At 33.9% G+C, this 10000-nt stretch overlaps 1 protein-coding gene across 2 annotated transcripts in view; it reads right to left on the bottom strand.

Moving 5' to 3' along the window:
- Window positions 1-668: 668 nt before the first annotated feature.
- Window positions 669-10000, bottom strand: part of LOC115209883 (sulfotransferase 1A2-like) — a 15786-nt gene continuing 6454 nt past the window's right edge. The window contains exons 2-5 of one of the 2 annotated variants that reach the window (XM_029778463.2): window positions 9310-9627; window positions 5104-5201; window positions 4155-4335; window positions 669-906 (exon numbers count right to left, since the gene is read on the bottom strand). In XM_029778463.2, the coding sequence (XP_029634323.1) occupies window positions 800-906; window positions 4155-4335; window positions 5104-5201; window positions 9310-9627 (704 nt within the window). In that variant the 3' untranslated portion in view covers window positions 669-799. The remainder of the gene's footprint in view (window positions 907-4154; window positions 4336-5103; window positions 5202-9309; window positions 9628-10000) is intronic. The other variant, XM_029778464.2, reaches the window with a different exon arrangement.

Consider the following 10000-nt stretch of genomic DNA (forward strand, 5'->3'; position numbering starts at 1 on the left):
GTTTTCAAATACAGTTATTATTGTTTTGTATTTTACTGTTCGTTCAGTTTAAATTCTAGTAGAGAAAATTATAATTCTGACTGTTAGAGTTTTAATACCCAATACTTTATATTTTGCATTTCTTCTGTTTTAAATATCAATCCGAAGTCTAGATAACATCCTTTCTAACCTTTTCTTTCATTTCTGTGATGTAATCTGTCTGGTTCAATGATTCCTAAGAATTTTTTACATCCTTATTTGTTGTAATTCTTTTATCTATTTTTCTTTAATAAGCTCGATATAACTGTCCATAATATATTTTCGTCTCTTCAAATTTACCTTATGCATTTTACTAATCTGAATTCCATTTCAATTTCTTTAGTAAGTCAGTCTTCTTTATGCGACAGTGTCTCTCCATAATTTTATTTGAGTAAAAAGAATTACAAGATACGCGTGATAAATCTATAATTCAACTGCTTAGTTGCTTAGTACACATGGCTTCATAGAGAATTTGGTCATACATAAATCTCGAAATATTACATTGAATATGTAATATTAAAGAAGAGAACTTTAAAATTAATAGAACATCCAATCTCCATAAATATTTATATTCTTTTATTTGAGTTTATTCAATGATGACTACAATATAAGAACGCGAGTTTTAAATAATTTTTTGAACAACTAAAATCTATGATTTATAATCACTTACAATGTTCTTATATTATGCATTTATTTCATTAATAAGCCGTTACAAATTTTCATATTAGGACTAAAACTTTCAGCTAGTACAAAACGCTCATTTCTAAAATCAGTGAATACTTCAAAAGTTAAATTTGATTTCTCGATCAGAGAATTCCGATTGGATCTTCGCTTCCATTTTTTCATTCTGCTCAACGGTCAACCATTTTTTCCATGTATCTACGGCGCCTGAAATAACATGAAAAATTGTATATAAAAACAGACAGATAGTTATACTATACATATGTGTGTGAGTGTATAAACATACATGTGTACATATATATAGATATACACACACATGTGGACATTTACACACGTATATATATATATATATATGCATGTATGTATGTATGTATGTATGATGTATATATGTGTACAGTCACCGGAAGTAACTTGCACGGACACCGGAAATACATCTGCCATCACCAGAGAAAACAAAGCAACTACCCTGACCTTTCATTGGACAAAAGCTACCTACCTGCCATTCTATTGGACACTGGCTAAACATCACTGCTGATATTTTTGTATACATAGACATCATGAATCGCTGTAAAGGCAGTTGGCTTTTTGGCACTCGACTGATGTAAATCGTGTCCCTCTCGTCTGCCACGCTCGCCACTCACGCCGCCTCGAACCTTTGTACTGCTTTTTCACACCTGAAATAAATCGCTGTATAAACTTACACCTCTTGTCTGCTCGTCATTTCAACTACTGCTTTCGTCTGTCCAGTTTTGCTGATTACGAGCACAGTCCTTTTCAGGGCTAATTCAAGTCTGATCTGAATGCGATAACAGTCCTTTTTAGGACTACTCTCAGATCCGATCTAATTACGATAACAGTCCTTTTTAGGACTATTCTTGGATCGGATCTAATTGCGATAACCGACCTTTTAAGGGCTACCCTCGAATGCGATAACATTCCTTTTTGGGACTACTCTCAGATCAGACCAGAAGTAGTGGCCAAGAATCTTACCCGCTACATATGTATGTATGTATATATGTATGTATGTATGTATGTATGTATGTATGTATGTATGTATGTATGTATGTATGTATGTATGTATCATTCAATACACACACACATACTACTTTTAGTTTCATAGCATGCCATGTATTTTCAGACAATTATCCAGACTCTTATCTTTATTCCATCGCTGTTTCTTTTTTCTCATTCACATTTTTCTTTTTCTTTTTTCCTCTCTTTCTTTCTCGTTTTTTGTTTTCTTGCTTTTTCTCAAAGAGCAGCCATGTAGAATTTTGAGTCTGAATTAGTACCGGGTGTTACATGGCAAACTATACAAGCGTGTCATACCATTGCATTTTCAGAGGTATGAAACTAACAGTAACTCTAATTTAAATCCTATTAGATATTTGTGTCAGTGGTTGAGATACGTTTTTTAGTTGTTCTCGTTAATAATGGATCAATATATTTGTGAATCATTCATTCATGAATTTCACACACAACATGGACCAAAAACTTTCTTCTTAAGAAAATACATATTTAAATAAATTTTAATGCTATAAATAGCGAAAGCGAAACCGGTCGACAAACAGAATACAAACTATGTAAAGCGTGTGCATTTTCCTTCATTAATTTCTTATATATATTATAACTCACCACGTGGAAATAATCGAAATTCCTCCCTTTCGGTTATTTTATACACACACACACACACACACACACACATATATATATATATATATATATATATTATATATATATATATATATATATATATATATTATATATATATATAATATATATATATATATATATATATATATTATATATTATATATGTATATATATATATCCAACAAGGACAAAAATTCTCAATTAAGACCAAGTTCACATGTGCTTCCCAGAACCTTATCTATGTCCTAACCCCTTGAGCAACATTTCTTGACTGGTAACTCTGAATACATGCCCAAAGACTTTGCACAACATTACTGCTTGCATTATCAGATGAACGGATAAGTGTATATCATCAGAAGATCATGCTCAGATATGTTAGCAGAAAACTCCAAGATGAAAGTAACATGGAGCATCAAAGCAGTTTATCATGGACCAACAACCGGATTACTAACTCTCATTTTGAAAGGTATACGTTTGCAATCCAGGTACACGAAATAGCAACCAAATACCTGATGCACAAAATGGACAGTGACACAGGAAATACACCAAATGTGATCCGATGTGGGCACATTGAGTTAACGCCGAAGATATCACTCACGCCGTAAACAGTCGTCCAAAAATATCATTGCCGTAGCCAAGACACTGTACAATGAGATCCATCGGAAAGATAATCGTGAGGCCAAAGAGGTAAGAACCCACAGTAGGGCACAGACCACAGTCACTCGTAATATGAAAGAGTAATGATGGAGTATCCCAGTGAAAACCTCAATCAAATGCAAACATAATAGACTAGGGATTTGGAACAAAGAAGAGAAACTATGCACTGTAGTGGAAATCAGTTGCCCAACAAATATCAACGTAAAGCTTAAGATCAGTGAAAAAGAAAATACCTATGATGAACTATTGAGAAATTTACAGCTACTCTACTCGGATTACAAGTTCACATTTATCCCTGTAGGTATTGGGTCACAGGGGGATGTAAGAAACTGCTTAAGCACCAATTTTGGAGAATTAGGCTTCTCAGAACCAGAAAGGAGAAAGCTAATTAGAAGATTACAGATGCAAACCATCACTGAAACTGTTAAATTTTGTAAAATTTACCAAAAGTTTAGCATTTAAGTATATATGTGTGCATGTCTAGACATGCTACTAAATGCATGAGAATACACACATACATAAAACAAAGCAAACAAATCTGCACAAGCACTGACTCCAAATATTGCACATATACACGTAAAAAAGGCACAAATACCTTGCTAGTGTTGTCTAAAATTACAATGGAGGAACCTTGGATCTAGGTTAGAAACTGGCTCTTTCTGTACTGACAGGATATTTAGAAATAAAATTAAACAACATACATACATACATGCAAACATACACACATATACACACATGCACATACACACTCACACACACACACATATACACACAGTGGACCCTCCTGTCGTAGACAACACATGCGGCTTCCGCAAGAAAATGAGAGAGAGAGGAAGAAAGAAAGAAAGAAAGAAAGAAAGAAAGAAAGAAAGAAAGAGAAAGAAAGAAAGAGAGAGAGAGAATGAAATTGTATAAAAAGGGCTACAGGCATCCACAATGTTGGAACATTTCATTTATGTAAACCCAGCAACATTATAAAACTTACAAAAGTTTCGTTAGCTTACCTTTAAAACCATGTACCGATTATCTACTGCGTGTACCAAATAGTGCGTAAAGATCCGTTGCTTATTTTCTAGACAGATACATTAATGTAGTTACAAAACAAACAGGTGTCCAACAAGGAAGTAGTTGACGTATTAAACTTACCAGAATGGTAAACAGTACCAACAGGTTTCAATTTGCTTGCTTCCCTAAAATACGAACAAACTAATTCTTTTTCTGCCTTCATTTTATCAAACGAACACATATCAGCAATACTTTCAGCAAGTTTGTCAGGAACTGTTTTCTCCAAGAACTTAGCAATAAGTAAAACTGCATTGACTGGATCCTGTTTAGAAGAAATTTTAACATCAAATTGTAAAGCTTTCCGTATTTAACGTAAACATAATTTTTCATTATTGAAAAAAGATTTTCTGTGACCAATATGCGATTCGAATTATAACATGTGACAAAATAAGCCAACTTAGAAGAAATAATAGAACGAAGAAGTATTTTCGCTACGGTTATTGTAATCTTCTGATCCGAAAGAATATGGCATTTTTTTTCCTTTTTTATCAAATCTAATATATTTTATTTATACTGCAATTTTTTCTAACCATACTTGAAAAAGTAATGTGTGCGTGTGTGCGTGTGTGTGTGTGCGTGTGTGAGTGCGTGCGTGTGTTAGGTTATAGTCTGCTAAGAAGATAGTAGAGTACAGTATAAAGCTCGTCCAAATACCTACGAACCTGGAGAACTATGTTGCGAGAGAACAATCGTAGTGATTAAAAATAAATGTCCAACTATAGTCCTTGTTGACTCCAACTTATTCAATTATCCATTCATACATTACAGAAGCCCCGACGCGAGTCTGGCATTACATATGATATTACTACTGGATAGCACCGGGTGAAATCTGAAGGCGGACGAGCTTTATACTGTACTCTGCTACGTTGTTAACGTAATATAACCTAATTATATATATATATATATATATATATATATATATATATATATAGAGAGAGAGAGAAGAGAGAGAGAGAGAGAGAAGAGAGAGAGAGAGAGAGAGAGAGGAGAGATTAAAATTAAGAATAGTAAAGAAAATATATATAATTACCTTTTTCATTTCTTCAAAAGTTATGATAAGCACATTTGGGTTATCTTTACTAAAAGCATACATTTCTTGGCTATGTTTAAAGTAATCACCATAAGGAACTGAATAATTAAAAGAATGGTTATGAAATATGCTTTTGTTTGATAAGTATTCTCAGAATAACGACCAAACACAACAAACAAACAAATACGGTCAATACAATATTTCATTTGAAATATTGTCTTTTTAAAACTCAGTTTTATATTTTTGAGTGTGAGATAAACAATTAAGAACAAGGTAATTGAATGCGGTGAAAGAAAAAGAAAATGAAAAGAAGAGGAAAACGGGAAATATATACGTGAGAAATTATGCGAGAAAATGCACCATGCGAAAGGAAAAGAGAAAGAAAACTACACAGAGAATACAATGTGCGAGAATGCCAACAGTAACGATCAACACTGGGCCAATATGATGGCATCGTGAGAGAAAAGTAATTATCGAAATGTAAAGCTGTGTTGAGTTAGTTATTAGTAAAATGGAGTTAATGTTTATTAATTGTACTTTGTTAGATTTTAGAAGAGCAGAGTCGAATGTATAGGGATTTTATTAATTCATTAGAGGATTTAAAATTAAGGTATGGCTCTGACAAACTAAAGCTCCGCCACATTACAATTAATATATCAATGAACTCCCTACATATAACAAAGTAGGCAGTTGTTACTAACCGCATTAATCTTTCGACTTTATCATTACTGATTTAAAGCTTTATCATCTATTTTTGGTTGAGTTACTGAGCTTTTTGACAAGATTTTAAGAACTATACCGGCATAACTGACATTGTGGGTGCAGAAACTAAACTCTGAACGACTTTGTTAAACTAGTTGTAAGTTGGTAGCACCATAAATGTTTCATTAGCTTGCAGTGCTTCATTAAAGACTTCTAGTGGCCGTCTTTCAGTTCCATCATTAACACCCCAATTTATTCGACAATAAAAGATTCAAGTTCTAACGCTTTTATCAATTTACGTTTAGTCAGGAATAAATTTGAAAAACTAAAGTTTCTCTGATAATCCTTTAATATAAGTTTAAATAACAATATATTATCTTTTCTGAAAATCGTTTTTTGTTTACGTATAAATTATTTTCATATTTAAGTGTCTTGTTCATAGATTGTACTCAGTAATGTTGTTTTAGCAAGTGCACAATAACTGAAATGTAATCGTGAAAAAAGTATTTTGTGCAATGAAATAACTGAGACTTAAAAATTTACATTAATTTGAACTATGACTTATGACTAAAGTCACAATAACTTTGATGAATAGAATTAAAATTTAGAAGATTAGCTACTGGATTATGTTTATAAGAATTTAAATATTAACTTTCATCAAAATAGCTGTGGCTTAAGTCGTAATTTGCTAATTATGTTCATTTATCAATACAATAAACAATATAAATAAATTACATTATCTCAGAATTACTTAATTTCTATATATTTCGATTTTTCTGCGCAAATAAATATACATTTCTGTATGGTTCGTTTATGATTCCTTCACTACCACTTTGCAAATTACGCTGAGGCTACACTATGCTAAAAATAGAAAGAAACGGGCCCAAAAAATTAAACGTAGATCGGCTTACATTGTTTTCTTTTCCTCAAATATGTTCTCTTTTTATCTCTTTTAATACTCCGTGCATTACATATGCTGACTCTCTTTTCTGCACATTACTGATTCTCAGGTTTATTACTCATCTTCATTTCTTCGTTTTAACAAGTGCATTAATTCTTGCTATACTTACACTATCGTTGTTCACTTCTAAATACTTGACTTCAGATTGAAGAGTGTAGCACCTTAATAACGTTTCGACCAATTTTGCCGGCAATATTTATGTCAGAAGTTGAAATATTTCAGAAGAAACCATAGTTTTCTAATTATTCATTGATGGCGATATTAGCAGGATATCGCTACCAACAAATTCAATCTGTTGCGGTCCGTCACAAATTTGTCAACTATAACCGTAATGTGCTGTTGTTGTTGTTATTATCATCATTATCATAGGTCCTTCACGATAGTCGAAGCTTACCCATCAAGAAACGACACGAGCTTACAATGTAGAAGTAAAATATAATAGTCATGGAAAAGTGTTTGGCGGGGTAGACATAAATCAAATTCTACATTACAGGAGAAATATATAAACAAAGACACGTAAACTATATAAGTTCCGCTTTAGATTAATTCATAGATTAAGATACACAAAATCAGTTCTGTTAGCTAGATACCGGTGCTGAAGTAAACGGAATTTTAGTAAAACTTACAATACATGAGGAAGGAGACACACAGCCATGAAAGAAGGTTCAAACTTCATAACTGCCATCAGCAGATTAAATGGAAGAACTGCGGAAATGTACAGTACACGAACTTTAGTAGCGAGAGACTTACCAGAAAGAATTGTACACGAGTGAAAAATTTAGAAGACTGTCGTGATGTTTCATAGATATCTGAACCTACCATATGATATTGAGCCACTTAACAAGACGTGTACCATTAACGCAACCTAAGCCCAATCGAGAATGAACCTGATTGAATAAAACAATTAGAAATTATTCTACAAGTTGAAGCAACTCACAAATAGTACTAACTTCATCGTATACATCACTAAACAAGCAAGTACTAACTACTGTATGCCAATAATCACATTAGCCTCCCAAATCTTAGCAGAGCTGACTACATCTCTATTTTGAATGTAATCCGAAGATATTGAAACATACCAGACAATATTTAAAAAGCTTTTCGAGGTATACACATGTGCAAACAATTAGCCTCCATTTGGACATAAAACTACCCAGAAAATGAGCGGGGCATTTAGAAATTTCCTAGAATACAAAACAATTGCTTAAATAAAGAAGAATAGGACTACAATATTAACTGAGGTACGAGTATATTAGCATGCTGCAAGAGAGACGTGAAGTTTCCTTGCATGGAAAGGCGGGAGGACACTGGAGACGGGAACTAGACAAAAATTTAAGATACGAGAGGAGAGACTGAGGCTTGTTGTTGAAGTAAAACACAATCGACCAAGACAAGACTGGAAGACAGTCTCCTGAAATGTAGTTACTATATTTTGGAGTACCATTTACACATGGGTCTGTACAATCTTAACAGATGTTGCTCTGCCAAAAAGACCGAAGCAAGACTTTCCTGGTGCAAACCTGGTTTCGTAATTAACACGTGCAAACGGGTATCTCCACTAACGAAGAAAACTCCATCCAACCGGCGAAGAAGATATGGATAATATGGCTTCATCGGACAAAGTAGAAAGAAGTCTTGATTTTCCAAGGGATGGTCAGATATCTAAGGCGGGTATCTTGGATTAATATTGCTTACATCTCCACACTGAGACTTAAAAAACTAAGATTTCTTAGACCCTAAGTAACAGTAAATATTTCACGGGAAGAAATATTTGATGTAGCAAGCGCATACCTCAAAGACAGTTGAAGTTTCTCTACGAAGCCTTCAAACTTCTCGTATGGTACCTTGCGATATTTGTTCCTGCCATTAGTGTTCGAGTTCAAATACGGCTATAGTTTACATTGGAGGTAGGTTTTCGCCCGCTCTGTTTAACACATTACGATACCTTCGATGTCTTTAACAAAGTCCACTCTATTGTAAGGATTCGGCGAGGTCCCCTGTTTGAGGATATGTTTCTCACTTCGTCCCACTAGCCTTAGAGGCTCTGATGTACACTATCTTCCCTTCTGACTATAGGAAGGGAAAAATTGTTCTATATTGATATTTTGGACATATTAGATACCTACATGCTCCCGTTGAGTCCTATAAATGACGCTGATTGTTTGGTCGTCAATGACGATATCAGAACAAGGCAAGACGGCAGGCACTTAAGTCAAGTGGAAATTTGCTTAACGATTTATATTACCTTTCCAATGAATGTGTTCGATTGTAAGGCTACAAATTTCCAACTTAGGCCAGGAATGATGCGTCCGCTATCACTGGGTCTAAACCCAACAGACCTATGATGAAAACGCTCAAGCCGTTTTCATTACGTCAACAAAAGTACCGCAACAGTATCAGCGTCATTGCCATCATCATCGTTATCATCTTCATCATCTTATCATCATCATTAGTAGTAGTAGTTAGTAGTAGTAGTAGTAGTAGTAGTAGTAGTAGTAGTAGTAGTAGTAGTAGTAGTAGTAACAATAACTATCAAGGCTTGCCTTCTCCTTTCATAAATAGGTCGAAAAAGCCGGCAAACTCTCCATTGTATCCAAACATATTAATCTTCTTTATATGTCTGTAGAATGATACCATCGAAGATTTCGGGCTGCGATTTAGAAAGATCATTTTATGATCCTTTAGCAATTCTTGGGGTATAAATGTAATAGGAAGATGTGTACTCATGAGTCGAGGTGATTTAATTGCTTCGAGAGTCTCTCCCGGTGCCCAGTCTATCAGCATCTCTTCCTTTACAACAGAAACTCTTTCACAGTTCCCGTTCAGTATCATGGAAGCCATTTCAAACAACCAGTGTGAGCCTGAAATATAATATATAATCATATATATATGTTTGTGTGTGTGTTTATTTATCTGTGTGTGTATATGTATATGTGTATGGGTGCTTGTGTTTGCGTATGAGCGTGTGAGCGTGCATATGTGTGTGTGCATGCGTGTGTGTGTATGTTTATCTGCGATGATTTTTTCGTTAGCAGTGTCGATTTTACAATCTTGTAAATAATAATATTGTGTAAGCTTAATGCACGGTGATCGCTAATAAGATTTAAGCTTATAGAATATATATATATATTAGGAAAATAAGACAAGGTAGAAAATGCTAAAATAATTTTATCATGAAGAACATTCTAATACTGGTTTCAGCCATTGATACTTTTTCAACTTAAAGTAAAGCAT

This window comes from Octopus sinensis, linkage group LG3 (assembly GCF_006345805.1).
Source record: "Octopus sinensis linkage group LG3, ASM634580v1, whole genome shotgun sequence".
In the NCBI taxonomy this organism is placed as follows: Eukaryota; Metazoa; Mollusca; class Cephalopoda; order Octopoda; family Octopodidae; genus Octopus; species Octopus sinensis.